Raw genomic sequence first — 20,556 nt, 5'->3', positions numbered from 1 at the left:
AAATGTATTTAAATTACTTAAAAATGTTATATTTTGATTAACTAGATTACTTAATAAAAAAGAATCCGAAGACCAAGCTCATGTATATGTACGTGCAGTAAGAAAACCAAAACTTGAAGAATTTTTAAGTCATAAAGAAACAAACACAAATGAATCATCAAGTGTTGAATCAGCAAAGATTGTGACAACAAATCCACAAGAGCCTATGGATATTGAACCAAATACTGATAAAGCTGAAGAATCTGAGCCTATAAATATGTCAACATGTCAAAAAAACTTTGATAATGACCCTAAAGCATTAGACAACGAAAAAAAGCCTACTCTTACTAATGAAGATCTCATTAATTTCAAGAAGTCTATATCTTATGTTAGTAAGATTCCAAGCATTTTTTAACTGCTTTTATTTATATTCTTTTGTATTTTACTATTATTATTACAAACAGTTCATCTACTTATTTATTCAACAGTTTAAATATTAATTTGTATTTCTATAGAGGTTTATTAAGAGGATGTCACACCCGCATGTGTTGTCTCCGTCTTACAAATGTATGACATAACAAAAACTGTTTTGCTCGAGACAACTTTTCTCGCACCATATTTGTTGTAGAACTACCAAATTTTCACAACATGTAAAGGAGAACTTTATCTGTGCAACAGCATGCTCTTTTTTTAATAGCACTATCCAATCATTTTTTATAAGCAAATAAAAAAACAAAAAACCAAATGTTTAGAGGCATTATTTTATTGTATTTATGTTACCTAAAATATAGACACGCTGTTGCATAAATAATTTTCCACCCTATATGTTCAGAAATTTACTACAAACACAGAAAGGTAAAAGTTGTCCCGCGCAAAACAGTTTTTGCTTATTTGTACATTTGTAAGACGGAGACAACACATGTGGGTGAGACATCCTCTTAATATACTATTCAATATTAGTATTAACGTGCTCATACACTGCAGCAGTCACGGCAAATGATGCCGGAAGTATTAATAATTAATTAATATTTAACATTTATTTTAGTTAGATGAACGCGATACATTGCTATTTGACATTATGGATGGTACTTCAGTGTTATATCAAGACGAAGGTGATGATTTCTTTCAACCAACTATAAAAGATATTACTCTTGTACTACGAGATTTAAAAAATTCACGGTATATTTTATAGATAATAATAATTAGTAATTAGTAACATCAAGAGGAAGTTATACTCACGTGTGTTGTTTCAGTCTTAGAAATGGAAAATTTAAGGTTCAGAAGAATCCGTTATAAAATACTCATAACTTATTTCAAAATTAGATAAAATGTATTAATTAGATCATAAAAAAACATCTTAGGCTCTTTAGATAATATTCTTACCTTTAAATTTGATAATAGTAATAATATATTTGTCAATTTACTCTAATATTAAACAAATTATTCAAACATTAAAATATTAAATTGTCTATGTTATGCCTTGGTAAGACTGAGACAATACATGCGAGTATAATATCCCCCAAAAAACCAATAAATACTTAGAGCACGTGTATCCTCGTGTGTTATATTCGTCTTACAAGTGCGTAACATAGCAAGTTGTACGCTCAGCAGAACACATGTAGCTACGTTAACTTACAAATTAGAGTGAATTGGCCTCTTATAAAATCTAAAAGTAAGATTATTAGCTACGTAACTTCACGGGCTTTTTATTATATATTAATTTTAAAGCGAGTTATGAGTACTTTAAAATTTGAAATTGTTTGTACATATTAAAATACTCATAACTCGCTTTAAAATTAAAATATAATAAAAAGCCCATGAGTTTGCCTAGATAATAAAACTAATATGATATTTTATAAGAGGCCAATTCACTATAATTTTTAAACTAACGGAGCTACAGGTGTTCTGCAAAGCGTGCAATTTGATATGATACGCACTTGTTAAACGGAGACAACACATGTGGGTATCACGCCCTCTTAAAATTACATGTTATTATTTGTTTTAAAATATCTATTCTTGACAAAATATTCATCTTTAAATGTTGGTATTTAACAGGCTTAAGGCACTTTTCACTTAATACAATTTTGTATGTGGGTGGTATTTAATTAAAAATTTTAAGTTTGTAGATGAACATTTTTTTGTGTTGTATATAAATTATAATCCTAGAAAGTGTAAATTTAGATGAATGACGTAATATAGTAAAACTTCCGTTAACGGTCACCTTTAAATAGTGGTCATTATTTTCAATCCCTTCGGTGACCGTTATATGGAAGTTCTACTGTATATGATATATATATAAAATAGTAATAGATAATATTGAACTAGACCTTATGTCTGTAAGTTATTTTAGTGTAGCTCTGCCATTACGTTAATTTATATCATGCATCATAAAAAAATAAAATTAAAATAACATCCAAATTATAAATAACTTGATTTTTCAAAAACATGTATGAATTTATGATTTGGATACGTCTATCAAAAAAGTGCCGCTTACTCATGACAAGCAGCGCTCATATTTTGTGCCAGCTACTATATACTCAGTAGTCAGTTCAGGACTTCAGGTTAAGATTGAACCACTCACTCGACCAAAACACTTTTTTTTCGCGCATTCCGGTCACCAGTGGGAGCATATGCACGGCGGCCAACACCGGCGATGACTGTCGGCTAATTACAGAATGCATAGCCATCGCATTGGAGGTTAGGCACTGTTTGGCTGCTCAGTCTGCATGTGCGACGCGATTCAATCTCAAGTCTCAACCTGAACTGAGTATAGTGTTTATTTTTTCAATGGTCATTCAAATAATTTGATACTTTCATCATATCTGAACTATTCTTTTATTAAAAAACAATCACTTGATAAATTAATCAATAGTTGGATTCTATAATGTATGGCACATTATACAAAATTTCAAAGTTAAATAACTGTTTAAACAATTTTAATACATATTTAGTTTTCAATATTTTATATTATTCTACTAACTGAATATGTGCACTTCGTTGCCCGTTAAATGTACCAACTCTATATGACTCAAACTTTGTTCAATTCGCTATTTAATATTTGGTGTATGGTGTATAAAATTAATCTTAACTTTTCCGTTGCCCGGAATAAAAATTCTGATTCGCAGCAGTATATTATCAGGTAGGCAATCTAGATCGCGGACCCCCAGTTTGTACGTAAGTGTATGATTTAACTCTAAAGTACCAAAATTATATCAAGTTTGTCGTATTCTGCATTCTACCTACGGTGGATTAATATAATCAATTAATACAAAATCCTTTCCGGTGGATTTTCCTAAAATTTTGTTTCATAAATAACCTCCGTGATATACTCTTTCGTTTAAAAAAAATCAAGAAGATCTAATAACTGATAAGTAGTTCCAGAGTTGACCCTGTGCAAAGGTTTTCAATGAGACTGTTGTGCGACATAATTACGTGATCGTCGGCCTATATTCTGTCGTCTTGGTCGTGGCTTTTTTTAAACCTAAATCCATACAATTGAAATTGAATAAAAATCAATCTCATTTAATCTCAAACTAATTAATATTTATCTGGAAAATAGAATTGTTGTTATATTATGTATGTGCAGCTGTACGCTATATTTACTGTGCAATGCGATAATGAAATTGAATGTGGCGCACGATTTGATGTAAAACTGTAGAAAAAAAGTGTGTGTGTTACCAGTACGCGCGCGGGAAGTGAAACTTCTTTTTAACGCTACACGTGAGTGAGTGAAAAAGAAAGAAAGGCATGGATAGACTAGGGTAATAAGGATAATAAAGAAAGAAAAGAAACAATGTAAATTATATTTTTTAGATTCTTTTTTTATTTTTTATTCTAATGATCGATTATCATTTTTGATCAATCGGCATAGTAGTTATGATTGGCATAATATGATAACTGAAATACGAGACGTAAATTTGTGACTGAACATTATCGATATATCGTAAATAATTTTTTTCTCTTCATTAAATTATTTAATTTAATATAGTTGTTTAAAAAACAAAAAACACTATATAAATCATAGCTCCCTAACCAAAAGTCGAATAACGTTGATATCGGTTCCAATCGATACAGCGCAAAGCCCTCTATAAGGCTCGACTACAAAAACGGCTCGACGTGCCGAAAAAAAAGTCTCCGTGCAGAAACACCCCGAAAAACGCAAATTTTGAACTTTCGTAGCCCCGGAAGACGGGGAAAAACGTCTCGTACAGTCTCGACACAGGACGCCGAATTTCATCACCGACCTACATACTATAAGAAAGCTTGAGTTTCAGAAACGTGGGACGACACCTCGAGTTTTTCCGAAATAACTTTGAGGGGGGGTGGGTCAAAAGTACCCTGACTATGTGGGGGCTTTTCAGAGGGTCTAATGACAAAATTTTTCGTGGTAAAACGGTGTACCCATGTTGAATTTAATTGAAATTAAATAATGTAAGAAGTGTGTACCAAAATTAAAAAATATACAAGTTGTGCTTCGAAGTTTAAGACTATATTTATTTTTATTTTAGGGCTCAATTTGAAGATGGCCAACTGTGTACAAGTGCAATGCGGGAATTAGAAAAGGCTCAAAATCAACTAAATTTATTACATAAATACAAAAAGTGTATTATTAGAATCCATTTTCCAAACAGATTAGTGTTACAAACCATATTCAAATCAACTGAAACTGTATTGGACATAATTAATTTTATTCGAAAATATCTCATTGATGAGTCTTTAGACTTTTGTTTGTGTAAGAGTTAATTTAATTAAAATGTATTAATTTAGTAATACACAGTATACTGTACTCAATGGTAATAATAATTAATTCACCAATGATTTCATTTTAACAGTTACAACACCTCCTAAAACTATTTTGAAACCGGAAGATACTTTATTAGAATGTGGATGTGTACCATCGGCAATGATACATTTTTCATCCAATATGGAAATTGATCAATTAAAACCTGAGCTCAAACATAAAATTGTGTCAGGGTGTCAAGCTTCAATAGCTGCTATCTTGTCAGGTTGGTTGTTTATATATTATGTGTATATTTATAAAGTCAATGGCATAAATTAAATTGTTCATAAATGTTAATGAAACACAAAAAGATAGTTTTTAATTAAAAATATTAGTTAAAATCTTTACTTGTAATCTTTACCTAACCTACTATGGTTTTTATTTTGAAGACCATCGGAATCAATAGTTATAACTTATACGATATAAGATAACACAGTAATCAAAACTCAAAAATGGTAACATTGTAATTATTAAACTATTTGAAATAATGTATACTACCTTTATTGTACCATTAATATTTTTGTATTTACTCACTTATTCAAAATAAATTAATAATTGCAGAAAAGAAAGAATTTCAAACTCTTCAAATAATGAAACTTTATATGATGAACAGCCAGGAACAAGTAAACAATCAGACAATCAGAATAGTAAAACCACTGTTTTTACTCAACAAAATAAAACCAAAGCAAATAGTGGGAAGACACCTAAATGGTTTAAGCCTGTATGAAGAAAAATCATTAACTACAAATTGTGTTTAAATTACTTAATCATTTATTGATGTATAATTATAATTATTAATTTCTGTATGGCATATTATTTAATATTTTTATTGATAACATTTATATAATAGCCATATTATTTAAAAATCTAGTAATAAAAAAATGATTTAAAAACAATTAAGTATTTGTTGTCAATTTTGTTTTCCTTATACATCTTTATGATGTAGTTATCATTGTATTTTTTATGTACTTGTAAATAAATAATTTGCTTAAAGAACATATTGTGTTCATTCTGCATTAACATTTAGCAATGTAAGGTTTACTAAATGTCTCATTGTTGGTCTTCCATGAGGGCAATTCTAAAATAAATAAAATTCAAGTCTCAAACCAATTCAAATTATAAATTAGCATTGACAAAAAGTCAATATAGTTGGTTATTTTTTATGTTTAGCTTACCCAAGGTTGTTCAATATCTCCCATGTGGTCAATGAGTTTTCGCATATCACCAAAGTTCAATACTTTACCAATCATAACGGACTTACGACAAGCGCGAGATGCAAACATTGAACGAACTCTAGAAGGTCTACAAAGAGTATTTGGCGCATCCTAAATAATGTTAAAATAAATATTAAAAAAAAAATAGTTATTTTCAATTTTACTTCATATTAAAATTACTATTTACTTGTAACATGAACAAAAGTTCATCTACATCCTCTTTACCAAAGCTCCAATTATTACTCATAGGAATCATAGTTAATTTAACTTTCTTTGTTGGTTCCGCTAAATAATTAAAAATAGTATAAATAATATGCTTGATAAGTGATAACTATGAACATGTTTCAAAAAAAGAATAAATAAAACTTACCATCTTGTTGGAACTGAAAATCAAATCCATTCATTTGAAATACATTAATATTTTCCATTAATACAATTTCATTAACAGCAGTTAATTCTAATTGTTGGGGTCTGTAAAAAAATTAAAAATTAAATTTACAAGTACAAAATAAAATAAGAAAGTTTTTTTCATTGTTAGCCAAATATTTAAATGTACGAAAATTGTTTATATAGAATATTATACAGAATTTAAAGAAATTCTGATTTGGTAAAAATGTTAGTTTTAATTTATAATTATTACTAACACCACTAATTTTTGGCTTGTAATTTTAGTTGTATTTTGTAATGTTTCAAAGTTATATTTTTCATCGGTAGCATGTTGATCAACTATAAATAAATCAGCATCAAGTTTGGTAATGATGAAACCCAAATTAAATTGGCCAATTATACTCATCTGTAAAGAAATGATAAGGGTTCTGTATTTATTTAAATTTTTACTTTTAATTTACTATTACTTACTCTAGAAAACATATCTTTAGAAATTTCTCTACTTAATTCAACCTCAGCTTGTTGATTTTTAATTGGATCAATAGTTGCGTAAAACCGTGTTTTTATTTTCTGTTTTTCAGATCTTCGAAACCTTAAATTGCTTAACCTTTGTTTAATTTGTTCAATGTTAGTTTCAACTAGTGCAAATTTTCTTTCTTTGGGTGCTGTAGAAGTGTCTATTTCTATACTAGCATTTGTATTTATTTTTGAAAAATCACAATATGTTTTTATATCTTTAACAAATACATTTTTTACTTCACTCTTATGTATTGAATCAATGTCTACTTCAGAACCTGATTTTTCAGCAACAGTTTTTAAACAAAATGTATTATTATCCATATTTTCACCATTTGAATTATCAACAAAATGTTCAGTTGATTCGATGTTCTCGCTTTTTGCATTTTCAATATATGTGGATTTTTTTTTATCATTTTTAATGCCTTCTTGTTTTTGTTCATCATTTTTTCCCTCTTTGTCAATGTTTGCAATAGTGTCACTGGTGTCAGCACACATAAATGGACCAGTACATATTTTATTTTCTTCTTTTTCAATTAATTTCTCAGTATTATTTTTTTGAACATTATCAATAGGCTCAATTTTTTGTTTAAGAAATTTATCTATTGTACTTGAAACAGCCGTTGGTATTTTAGAATTATCAGATTTCCATCTAACGAGTTTAGCTTTAATTTGTTCCGAATGACTAGGTGTATTTTTACTTTCATATTCATTACTTATATCCAACTTCAGTACTGAAATAATTTTTCAATAATTAAAATAATTAATTAATAACCATGTTGTTATTATTAATATATCTGAACTATAATATCATGTTCAAGGGTATTTATATATTTTATAGAATATAGCATGACTAAATATTAAATAATAAATAACAATTATATATAATAATATAGTGTCATTAATTATAAATACTATAGATTGTTCACTGGCCGGTTTTTTTGTGGCGCGAAATATTTACTCCCAGTATACGCAAGGCGACATGACTAGTAGCGATTACAACCTTATACAACATCACTAACCTAGGGTTTGGGTGCGGGCTTGTGTTTAGTAATGTCATGTAATGTTGTAATCGCTAGTAGTCACGTCACCTCGCTATCTACTGGGAGTAAATAATTTGCGCCATCGAAAAACCGGCCTGTAAGCAATCTATAATATTTATCATGACAAAATAGATTTTTGTCATGGTATTTATAATCATAATATATTAGTATATATGATAGTATATTCATAATAACTTGAAGGTTTTGTTTTTTTTTCTAATACAAATATTTATTGAAGTCTATTGTTTTCCTCAATACATTTTTTCTATTTAAAAATGTTGTGATTACAAATAAAGCAATAGTACAGATTATATAATCTGTGGCAATAGTGTTAATGACATGATTTCACTTTTAAAATTTTCTTTATTTTTAAAAATTCTATAAAATTGCATAATCAAAACTCATTAAAATCTATTATGTTGTTTTTCTTACTTATTTTATGCTTATTATCAAACAAATAAAATGTGATTCCTCTATTAAGAGAATGTGATGCCCGCATGTGTTGTCTCCGTCTTACAACAGCGTAACATAGAAAATTCTACGTTCAGCAGAACACGTGTATTTCTGTTAGTTTAAAAATTAGAGTGAATTAATCTCTTATAACATATAAAGGTAAGATAATTATCTAGGCAACCTCATGGGTTTTTTATTATATTTTAATAATTATAATGCCAGCTATGAGTATTTTAAAATTATAAATTGTTTGTACATCTTTAAGTACTCATAACTCGCTTAAAATTAAAATATAATAAAAAGCCCATGAGGTTGCCTAGATAATAATCTTACCTTTAAATTTCATAAGAGGTCAATTTACTCTAATTTTAAATTAACGGAGCTACGCGTGTTTTGCTAAGCGTAAAATTTGCTATATCATGCACTTGTAAGACGGAGACAACACATGCGCATATCACATCCTCTTAAATATAAATAGTTATTTTGCTTACTTTTACAATCTTTATTTTCAATAGTTGATTCATATGGCCTTTTAGTCGATATTGATTCATACAATGACGTATTAATCTTGTAAGTAGATGGAATATTTTCAAACAATCTATTTAAACTGGCCTTGTAATAGAAGTAATATTTAAACACAGGGTATATTATGTTGGCTTACTACCAAAACTTATTAACGGCAAAATTAAAATTTTTTTTTTTGAAGACTATCTAGTGTATAAATCTTAACACTATGATTTGTGAAGAGGCACCATCAAAATCTCTATAAAACCATGTTTTTTTTAGATTTTTCAATATTCATTATTATTGTATTGTTGTATGATATAAGAATTCATTAAACCGTTAATGTGATTGGTTAGTGTGATAGGTTTATGTAATATATAAAACAATACAAAATTATAATATGCTTTTGTACTGTAGATAAAAATATAAACAAAATCCTAGAGAAACTTTTCAATTATTTAAAACGCCATTTACCAACAATTTAATTTTTACCGATAATGAGATTTGGCAAGAAACCAACAATTAACAGGTTAAATAGTTAAATGTAAAACATTATAAATTATAGTAGTTGAATAATAAATATGAATTACTTACTTTAATTATTGAGACTAAATAATTTTCATTAGACAAAAATATTTGTCTTTTATCTGGTGTCACATTAATGTCTACTTCAGCTCTCGCAATAGTTATATTTAAGTAGACAAATGGATATTGATTTTGATTGTATTGATGGTAAACTTCATTCACTGTTTTTATAACCTAATATAAAATAAATAATATATTATGTATTACATTATTTTTATTTCAAGCTGAACTACATTTGGTGTTGTTTTTTTTTAGACTCTGAGTGGAACGATGAATGTATTGATTTTACAATGATGTGTGTTTTTTTTTAATTTTTTTTTTTTTAATTTAGTTTTGTGTCTGTCATCACCATTTAGGACAGTAAAAGTGCTTTGATTTTCTTCAACAGTATCTTTTCTGATAGGAAAGTGAATCTAGTTGGTACTTTGGGGGGGGGGGGGGGGGGGAGGTCAATATTGAAAATTTTCCAGTAGTTTTCAAAAGCGCCATGAAAAACAAAAGAAAAATTAAGGAAAAACAGAGAAATTTTTAAACAAAATCTGTTTTCGGAAATATCGATTTTGGTTTTTGGTGCAACTCTTATAAAAATGACAGTAGGTACATGAAATTTGACTGAATGTTTATATCAGCATTTTCTATACACCATAATATTTTCAAATATTTTAATTTAATTTGATGTGCTTACGGACATTTTCAACTTCTATTTTTTTATTTTTTTTTTCTATAAATATCAATAAAATATTATTTGTTGGTTAAAAAAGCTTGAAAATTTTATAGATGGTTCCTATTATATTGTTTCAAAGGCAGATGAAAAAAATTAAAAATCCATAAGCACAATTTTTTTATAAGCATCTAAAGTTCAAATATTGACAAAATACGTAAAAATGACGAAAATTTGCTAATTAATTTAAGTTAGAAATTCATGAAAAATTTTCTTTTTGAATCTAAGATTTGAAAATGTAATACAAGATTCTTCATATGTTTGTCTACCTTTTTCAAAAAGAAAATATCTACAAGAAAGTAAAATTAAATTTTTATGTAAGTTTGAAATTCATATTTTTACAACATTTGATATTCACTCAATTTCTCATATAACGATTTTCTTATTTTGTTGTAATTAAAAAACGAATGATGTAGATACTTGAAAAATTCACTGAATGTTAATATTTTCATTTTCTTTACACGAGAAAATGTTGAAAATTATTTGAATTTTTGAGCTGTTTACGGATATTGTCAGTATTTTTTCAGTTTTTTTTTCTATAAATATCAATAAAGTTTTATCTGTTCGGCCAAAAAGTGTAAAAATGTAATACAATGCTCAGATATATTTTTACAATAGAAGTTGAAAAATATTAAAAATACATAGGCACAATTATTTTTTATAAGCATTTGAAAGGTGAAATTTTGACAAAATTTATCATATTTAAAATTGAAAAATTATTTTGTAGTTAAAAAATTATAAAATGTTCAACTTTTATATCTAAGGATTGAAAATTTAAAACAAGATTCCACGTAAATATTTAACTCTGTTACCAAAAATTCTAAGAAATACATTAGCACAGTTTATTTTTATAGTCATTTTAAGTTCAAATTTGGACGAAATTACATATTAAAAAACCTGGAATAACTATTTTAGTTATTTTGTTGTGATTGTATAATATTATTCGTGGGTATTTGAAACTTCTAAAGTATACTATTATATATCTATGATAGTACCACGGTTTGTTGTTGATGTGTAACGCGTTACCTAATGGATATTGTGATATGATTAATTTGGAATTTATTATTGATACCTATTATAGATCATTTTTTTTTTTAATACTATAGATAAGTATACCTATAATAGGTATGTCTAATACCTAGACTGACAAACCGTCTCCGCTCAGAATCGTTTTTCTTATACAGTGATATTATATCATTGAATTCAAATTTAATACTATCCATTATACAGTGACCCACTTATAACATACTGTACAGCAGAGCGACATCCACTTACCCACCTTTTTTGAAAATGTTTTTGTACAAATATCGAGTACCTTTCCTATTGAATGAATAATGAATTAATACTTACTATTTAATATTCGAAAAGTGTAGTAAAATGGTAAGTTATGAACCGCAAAATGTGTGGTTCACTTAACACAATGATAATACATAGGTACCTACAAGTATTAATGTATTATATTATGTACAACTGTACAAGGTACAACACTAAGACACTAACTATACCTAGCTTTAAATGGTTACTAAATAAAAATAAAATATACGTCCTATATTTTATATTCATATATCTACAGTTTTATAAAAGTGTTCTGCTTCAAAAAATAGAAATGAAACATAGTTGGCTTTTCAAAAAAAAAAAACAATTGGTTTTATAAACAAATATAAAGGAGAAAAATAAGAGCTGCTGTATAAAATATTGAATTACGTATTTGCGTGACAGTGTGTATCTTAATTTTTCAAAATACAGATTGATTATTTTCAAAATTGAAAACCTATATACTTATGGAAATATTGAAGATTTAGTGTCGAGATAATGATTCTGCGTATGACACAGACTGTATATTATTATGTGATTGATGTTCAATCGAAAAATATAATTTCATACGTAGCTACTTATTATGATATTTAATTATTCAATTTGATTTGTATCCATAGACATATAGTTGTAATATATATCATATAGTTATTACTGATTTTACTTTTTTATATTAACTATTTTTAGGTATGCTGTAGCTCCGTCAGAAATTCCAGTGGTCAGATTTTTAAAATTAGTAAATAATTCATGCGTCATGCGATACTATTAGCCATATTGGCATAGGTACTTCACTAAAATATATACCACAAAATATTTTATGAAAGGTGTACACTGTATACATATAAAACGGCACCTGACTACATCCTTATAGCGATCTTAGCTGATTATTTATTTAAAAAGGCATAATATTACATAATATGACGTGATGCATATTTTTCATAAATTATTAAATTTGACATTGCTATATAATATTGTTTCTATAAATAATTTTGTAAATTAAAAAAATCATGCAACTGGACTGTTTGTTACGACTTGCCTACCAGTTAGTAGTCACTGATTTTATCAATATAAGTAGGCATATAAATATATGTATACAAATAATTGCCTAGGGTTATAAATTAGGTGAGTATAGTTAATATATAATATAAGTTAATAATATGTTAATATATAATTGTATATTAGTTGTCAATTAGATAATAATTAATATATAATATCTTAATAATATATAATTATATAAGTTGTCAATAGCATACATTTAATACTAAAAATATTGTGGTTTATTATTATTATTTCGTTTTGATAATCTAGTCGGAATGTCAGAATGGTTCATGATTTCTCGTGAAAGAAATAAATAATAAAGCTCTCAGATTAAAAATAATCGTCGTGTGCAACACTTGTGCCAAGCGTACGTCCTTTTGTGTATACGGTTTCTACACAGCACTTTTTTTCTTGTTATATTTTGTACGACAGTCTTTAGACATTAAGAGATAAAAAAAAATTGATTAAAAATTTAAATTAATAAATAAATAAATCAATCGTCTCGCAGTTTAACATTAATGATTTAAAAAAAAAAATCAGTTAAAACTTAAAATCAAATCACGTTCAACCAATATAATTTTTGTTGAACCTATATAATATAGTACCCACGTACAGAAAGTACCTATGTTATATCAAATAGGAGTACGTGTACCGTGTAGGTACCTATAACCTATTATATTAATATATAATACATAGGTACCTATGCATATTAGTTATTGATTAAGAATATTTTTGTTATTAAGGATTATCGATTATTATATTACCTACTAAATTATTATTATCAACGTTGACTGTTCTAATACTTATATAAAAATCTTATAAGTTAGAATATAATATCTACATTTAGATTATTGTAACTTTTATGCTGTCATTGTGTCCCGTCTTTTCATCGTAAATAATTTACCCCAGGACAATCGATCGCAAGATAGTTCAGTTTACCTAATACAAATTTACCAAAACAATAATTATCGAAATTCAAAGCTTAGAACAATATAGTATTCGAATATTAATACAAAATATATAATAAATTAAAAATAAATAATAATACAAATTAAGCTTGAATAATTAGATAAAATAGTAATAATAATAAAAACAGTTAGGTAAGTTTGCCAACTTACAATAATATGGTGTATTGCAAACCTATATTCTTAAAGTTTTTACTACTAAATACTTAAACTTCTTAATTAAACAACTTAAACTTGTAAATTGCATGCAATCCCGGATTAGGGCTGATAGTTGGTTGTGTGTTCTCCATCGATGATCAATCGAAATCATAAAACGGTATTCCCTAATCCCTTAAAACTTGAAAGTTACATGCGATTTTCTTGTCAACAAGTAGTTAAACCTATTATAATATTAAGAAATTCTACTTGAATTTTAGCGCAAAAAAAGTTTTTGCTGTCAACACCACTTCCGTCTATCTATTTTTATCGCAGAGGAATTATTCCCGAACAATATTTCAAGTCTTCATTGATTCCGTCCATCCAACGTTTGGTTACCTATTCACTCCTTTGGTTATTTACCTGTTTTCTGTTGCTCATCATTCTATAGCTACTCTGATTCTTTTTTCCTTTTCTCTGCACATAGCATGTCCAAACATCTACCATTTAATTATATTTGTTATCTATATGGTACTATGGTACTAGGTCATTGATTAAATTTACAATATTTAATAAATGTCTAGGTAATTTTGTTATCTCTCACGAGCCACAGCAATTATACATTATAGAGTAATATTACTCTATGTTATATATTTACCTGCATTGTCCTTTTTTGTACTGTAATTTTCGCTACAAATCATTCTGTCATCATCATCAATCATTTTTTGTTTTTGTACAATGGTATAACTTTATTGGAGTGTTCTAATATCCTGGGAACTGTTTTTCACTCTATATTATATTTGCTTACATATTATATATAATCAGTCGTATCTACAGGGAGGGGGATAACGGTGTTTGGTGACTGAACAAATAATCTTAGTATTAGATAGACCCTTATTAGTTATTATGTACCTACTTATATTTTAGCCATAGATAATCCATAGGCCATAGCGACAGGGGTGGACTTGCAGGGCGGGTAAGTGGCCATACCCACCCTGCAGGCCCTTTAGACATTTTATGATTGGTCCTCGAGTTATAATTTTTCAATTCCACATCGTAATCATTACCGAATACAATTTTACAATACACTATTTACAAAAATAAAACAACTGGAACAGTCCGACTGCAGCCGCGAAGGCTATAAAAGTTATTTTAGATTCATTTTTGGAATTTATTATGTAATGATACACGTCAATAGACGCTACAGGGGCGTCATTTCAGTTTTTTTCTGGGTGTGCAAACTTTTAGGCAGACCAATTTTGACATTTCACCAGGCCATTAAAAAAAATATAAATATATATATATAAATGTAGGAAACCTATGCAAACCTATGTAAATATTCTTTCCTTTCCTTTTATAATTCTATAATTGAAACTCATAACGACTAATGCAACTTTTAAATAGCTAGCAATTCAAAGAATTAAAAGCTTATAAGCAGTTAAAGCAACCAGCTAATGTCATTACTGTACATATACAAAAACTTAAAATATATATTTTTTATATTACCTATATATGAAAACATGTATAAGTTAATTATGACGGCGCATTGGAGTATTAATGGCAGGCCAATTGTTAACATTTTTTAAGTTAGTGGTGCCATTGCACACCCTGCCCCCCCCCAAATGACGCCCCTGAGAAGCTATTGGTTAAAGTTCTGGAACACTTAGTAATTTATTATTTTTTTTAAATAATAATAGTAATTAGTATTAAAAATAGTATTTAAATTAAAAACATTACATTTTTTTTTTAATTTGATATTTTGAGAGGAATGATGAAATTTTTAATTTTTGTGTCTGTGTACACGATTAGTAGTCGAAATAATGCTTCGATTTTCAACTTCAGTATCTTGTTCTATGGAAAAATGAATCTAGTTGGTACTTTTGGGCAGGTCAAAATTTAAAATTCCCATAGTTTTCAAAAGCGCAAATAAAAATAAAGGAAAACGGGAATTTTCACGCAAATCGGTTTTTGACAAAAATCGATTTTGGCTTTTGATTAAATTTTGATGTAAACTCTAAAACAAATTATCGTAAATACATGACATTTTAACTGAATTTATATTAGCTTTTTTTGTACATGAAAAAATTTTCAAAATATTTTGACTTGTTTTGAACTGTTTACGGATATACTCAGTTTCTATATACTCAGTTTTACGTTATTTTCTATGAATGTCAATAAAACTTTATTTGTAAAAAAGGTAAAAAAGCTTGAAAATTTAATACAAAGCTCCTTCTGTATTGTTATAATGAAGTTTGAAAAATATTAATAATCCTTAGTCACAGTTTTTTTTATTAGCATATAAAGTTCAAATATTGACAAAATACGCGGAAAAAACATGAAAATTAACAAATTATTTTAAGTTAGAAATTCATAAAAATTTTTCTTTTTATTCTAAGATTTCTCATGAACGGTTTTGTTATTTTATTGTTATTCAAAAACTAATAACTGTAGATACACAAAAATTTCACTGAATGTTTATATTCTCATTTTATATACACCATAAAATTTTGAAAATATTTTGATTCATTTTGAGCTGTTTACGGGCACTGTCAATTTTCATTTTTTTTTAGTTTTTTTTTTTATAAATATCAATAAAATTTTATTTGTCTGGTAAAAAAGCGTGAAAATTTAATGCAAGGCTCCTGATATATTGTTTCAATAGCAGTTGAAAAATATTAAAAATACATTGGCACTTTTTTTTTATATAAGCATTTAAAGTTCGAATTTTGGCAAAATTTAATAATTATTTTATAGTTAAAATTGTATAAAATGTTCATCTTTTATAGCTAAGGATTGGAAGTTAAAAACAAGGTTTCACGTAAATAGGTAAATATATAAATTACTTTAGGTATTCACAATAATATCATAGGATGACTGACTGACTGTTTTCGCTCAGAATCGTCATAATGATATTATATCATTGAATTTAAATTTAACACCATCTATTATAGTGACCCACTTGTAACCTACTGTACAGCAGGGTGACACCTACTTTATATTTTATATATAATTATAAGTTTAAAAATTGTAATTTTGAGGTAGTTAATTTGTTTTATTTTATTATGTTAAATTTAGTTGAGTATAAACCTATAGAATTTTTTTAATTTTGTTTTAAGTTCCTTAAAAAGTCATTTTATTTAGAATAAAAATTGTAAAACGAGTCTCTTGTTTGGTAGTTTTGAAACTTATACCCACCTGGGCCTTCAGGGCCTCAGTCCGCCACTACATAGCGATATTATGTCACCTGATATTGATTATTGTTCCTATCAACTATAAGGTATACCTTGGTAATAAAGATTGTGTATTAACTCGATAATAATTTTTGTATTATATCTCTATTTTTATGATCTCAACATTTCAAAATTCCCGAAGTATACATTTTTAGTTACCTAGTTGTTTTCGTATATTGGCTAACTAAATAATTAGATATATCTTTTATATCTATCTTATTAATTATTATACATATAATCGTTAACACCCACAACAACAAAAAAGTTAATAGTGTAGTGAATAGCCTACCCTGAATAATCTGGGTTATATTATAACTACAATTAAGTATTATGTTTGTTGTAATTAAATATAATGAACAATTATTTCACATTATAAACGAAGTGGAAAGCTGCCGCACGATTTTGATATATCAATATTATAACTTTTGATAGTACTCGTCGTATCTATATGGTAATTAAAACTTTTAGTCAACTTTCTAATATGCATCCCCACATCTTAATACTTCTCCTTTTATTATGTAGGTACCTATAATAGGTATACACTATACATATATAAAAATGTATTATACTCTTATCAAACTTTATTTCCATATGGGGATTTTCATAATATTATATACTATAATGATGATTAGTATAACTATATATCTTGGGGACTAAGAAAATTGTTTACAGTTCTCTAATAACTGGCTTTTTTTAATATTTTTCGATATTTATAAATTTTTACTAGAATACCTATAATCAGAATATTGGAGTTTATTAATAAAATATAAAAATATTTCCATTAAATTACATGCATAGGTACTAGTTAGGTACTAGGTACATAATATTATTATTGTTACCTACTTATAAGTATAAGTATGTTATCTTTTTACTGCACAAGATAATAAATCTTTGTAGAATTGCCATCAGGCGTTGAAATTATAAAATAAAAATAACACATGGCACATCCATATACATATACTATAAATAGGTATTAATATTGTAATAAATTAACTAAATTGACTATTTTTTTTTGCTCACTGAAAAATGTATCTTCTAATGAAATACTTGGATGCCTTGGATTACTGGACATGTCTGATTATCATGTGCCTGGATTACCCGCGATAGAGTATACTGAGTCCCAAATCCCAATATTAATAATTCTTTAAAGAATGACGAATCAATTATCTTTATACTCTATATATTATATTAGTACCATTTAAGTGTAAAACATATCAATGTTAGATGCTAATAATATTTTATGTTTTCCTTAGGTACCTTGTACCTACCTACTATTATTTAGGTACAATAATTAATGAAATCATTGAAATGTTGCTTAAATACAAATTAATGTGGTTATTGTGAGATAATATAATATTTTGTTATTACTGTTCAATGTTTATTGTTATAATAATTTATAATTTATATTTTCAATAAGTTATTAAATCTTTAGATACAAATAAAAGAGTTTTGAGCTTTTACATAATATGTTATTAATCAGTAGGTATACCATAACCATGATATTTAAACACTATTAACGGTTATAATAAATGCTGTAGATATACTCGCGAGATGTATCAAAAAAATTCTTCATATAATATATAATATACTTCGATTTTAGATACACAAATATCCAACATAAACATTACTGTGTATCTCCTTTTACTTCAAAGTTCAAATATAAACCATCTATACCTACTGATTGTATTTTACACCCGAAATAGACCTATGTGTGAACACTATCTTATTGAATTCGTTCACCATCGCGTGATCATTTTGGCCAGGTTAGACACGTGACCTATTTTAGTCATTTTTACAAGAAGCCCATTTTATTTTGGCATATTATATTATGTACTATCTATATCTGAGTTTCCCTTTTTTCTTCTTGCCCCCCTCTTTGTGAGATATCTGTCCTTGGGCCACCCACGCGTATCTAAGGTATGATCGGACGAAAATAGTACTAAAATGTTCTTTCTATACCTTAAGATGTATGCCAAGAATTCGAAAATTAAAAAAAAAACCGGTAGCTACAGGTGATTTTATACGAGCATGTCAACGGTGTTTATTCATTAATAGGTATTTAAAATTAAACCGTTATGGCCAATTAGTTCGATGTATTACATTTCAGATCTATGTATTCATTTATATTAATTAAAAATACTAATAACTTATTTTAATACGGTTTATTTAATTATAAGTAAGGTGTAACAACGTAAATAACTGTCTAATGTAATCAACTAACTCGAATAACTTTAGTGCAAATTAAATTAATGTAAAAATAATTTTTTTTATGATTATTAATAAATATATAAATATATTGAAGAAAATAAATTATCTGTTTTTTCTATTACACTGTATAATATAATAGTTATTTTATACCAAAGATGGGCAACTAGAAGTTCTTGTGACGTGTACTTTATTATCCAGGCCACGTGGCATTTTAAAATTTTTTTTTTTAAAAATGACCAAAAATAGTATTTATTCAACTTTATTTGTCATTATTTGTTAAAACGTAAGTGATAGGACACCGGAAAATGATTCGTTTGTACTATGGTTGTATTATAAAGTAATTTTATATTCTTATATAATATAATATACCTATAGGTATATCGTATATACTATAGAAGAGAAAATTCGTCTCATTATTTCAATGTGTACTTACAAATACACCTAGTAATAGTGTAAAAATACTGCACTATTTTAAAACCAAAATATAAAATAAGTGGGTAAGTGGATGTTGCTCTGCTGTACAGTAGGATACAAGTGGGTCACTGTATAATGGATTGTATTAAATTTGAATTCATTGATATAATATCATTGTATACGAATAACGATTCTGAGCGGAGACGATTTGTCAGTCTGGATATTTTATATTGTAAAAAACACTAATATCGTCACAATTTTTAATTCATTTCTACGGTGATAAACAAAGCTTTAGAAATTAAAATCCCGTTTTTAGTGGTTTTTCGTAATTTGTCGGTCGTTTTTCTGGTGGCATTAAATAACTATTGAGAAGATCAAAAAATGACTTCTCTAAAGTACCGTCTTGATCCAATTTACTAAGCGATAAGATACTATATATGTTGAAATCTGGTAAACATTTTGTATACAGGATAAAAAAAATAAAAAATAAATACCATTGTAAAACCATACTAGCTTCCTTGCTTCGCTCAGAACCTAACATAAGTTACTATAAATACATTTTTCAAGACGTATTTAATCAAATATTGTAGATGTCAGCAAAAGTAGTCTATTGATGTTGTTTTAAGGAGTATATTAAGTAACTACATATTATCTAGTCCAAATCTCACTTGCAAAACGATTGTTACTTAAACTAAAGCTTCATATAGTTTAATGAAATGAGCTAAAATATGAAATTTGCCTAGCAAACAAATCAGAGAACTCGCTCTGCTATGTAATATATGTCGAGTGTACCTCGTCATTGATTAGGTCACTGTAATATACGTGTTAAATTTAAATTCAATCATGAATAATATTGCATAGGAAAAATGATTCTGAGCACAGTCTGTCAGCATTTATCAATAGGTACTTTAGTCATTTTGCTATCAGTAAAACAATAGGTTGAATTATTTTTTTTTCCGAAAACATGGCGTTTATTATATTGTTTTATTATTTAATACTATAATAATTTATTGTATACATTTATATCATAGTATACTATTATTTTGTATTAACTTATTAGTTAATACCGA

The 20,556-nt window shown here is 27.2% G+C and overlaps 2 protein-coding genes across 2 annotated transcripts; one reads left to right on the top strand and one right to left on the bottom strand.

Annotated features, from left to right (window-relative positions):
- Positions 1-41: 41 nt before the first annotated feature.
- Positions 42-5,755, top strand: LOC100570212 (tether containing UBX domain for GLUT4). The gene is made up of 5 exons (XM_029487566.1): positions 42-367; positions 1,025-1,158; positions 4,488-4,711; positions 4,812-4,985; positions 5,321-5,755. The coding sequence occupies exons 1-5, from the start codon at positions 206-208 to the stop codon at positions 5,515-5,517; spliced, it is 891 nt and encodes a 296-aa protein (XP_029343426.1). The 5' UTR covers positions 42-205; the 3' UTR covers positions 5,518-5,755.
- LOC100570127 (mismatch repair endonuclease PMS2) lies at positions 5,729-9,663 on the bottom strand. Its single transcript, XM_029487565.1, has 8 exons — positions 9,471-9,663; positions 8,864-8,984; positions 6,832-7,610; positions 6,618-6,766; positions 6,344-6,444; positions 6,161-6,258; positions 5,935-6,084; positions 5,729-5,837 (listed from the first exon to the last, which is right to left on the bottom strand). Exons 3-8 carry the CDS (start codon positions 7,372-7,374, stop codon positions 5,766-5,768), a joined length of 1,113 nt encoding a protein of 370 aa, XP_029343425.1. The 5' UTR covers positions 7,375-7,610; positions 8,864-8,984; positions 9,471-9,663; the 3' UTR covers positions 5,729-5,765.
- Positions 9,664-20,556: the final 10,893 nt, after the last annotated feature.

The sequence above is a fragment of the Acyrthosiphon pisum genome, chromosome A1 (genome assembly GCF_005508785.2).
Source record: "Acyrthosiphon pisum isolate AL4f chromosome A1, pea_aphid_22Mar2018_4r6ur, whole genome shotgun sequence".
Taxonomy (NCBI): Eukaryota; Metazoa; Arthropoda; class Insecta; order Hemiptera; family Aphididae; genus Acyrthosiphon; species Acyrthosiphon pisum.
This window is presented reverse-complemented; position numbering and strand designations above follow the sequence as displayed.

What these genes read in the sequence shown, in the direction of transcription:
- LOC100570127 (XM_029487565.1), bottom strand. Translation starts at nt 7,374, where the DNA reads ATGTGTGCTGACACCAGTGACACTATTGCAAACATTGACAAAGAGGGA. An exon ending in CTAAAGATATGTTTTCTAGA is followed by an intron (nt 6,767 to 6,831) that starts GTAAGTAATAGT and finishes ATTTCTTTACAG; the next exon opens with ATGAGTATAATTGGCCAATT. An exon ending in ACAAGCCAAAAATTAGTGGT is followed by an intron (nt 6,445 to 6,617) that starts GTTAGTAATAAT and finishes ATTTTTTTACAG; the next exon opens with ACCCCAACAATTAGAATTAA.
- LOC100570212 (XM_029487566.1), top strand. Translation starts at nt 206, where the DNA reads ATGGATATTGAACCAAATACTGATAAAGCTGAAGAATCTGAGCCTATA. An exon ending in TCAAGAAGTCTATATCTTAT is followed by an intron (nt 368 to 1,024) that starts GTTAGTAAGATT and finishes CATTTATTTTAG; the next exon opens with TTAGATGAACGCGATACATT. An exon ending in CGAGATTTAAAAAATTCACG is followed by an intron (nt 1,159 to 4,487) that starts GTATATTTTATA and finishes TTTTTATTTTAG; the next exon opens with GGCTCAATTTGAAGATGGCC.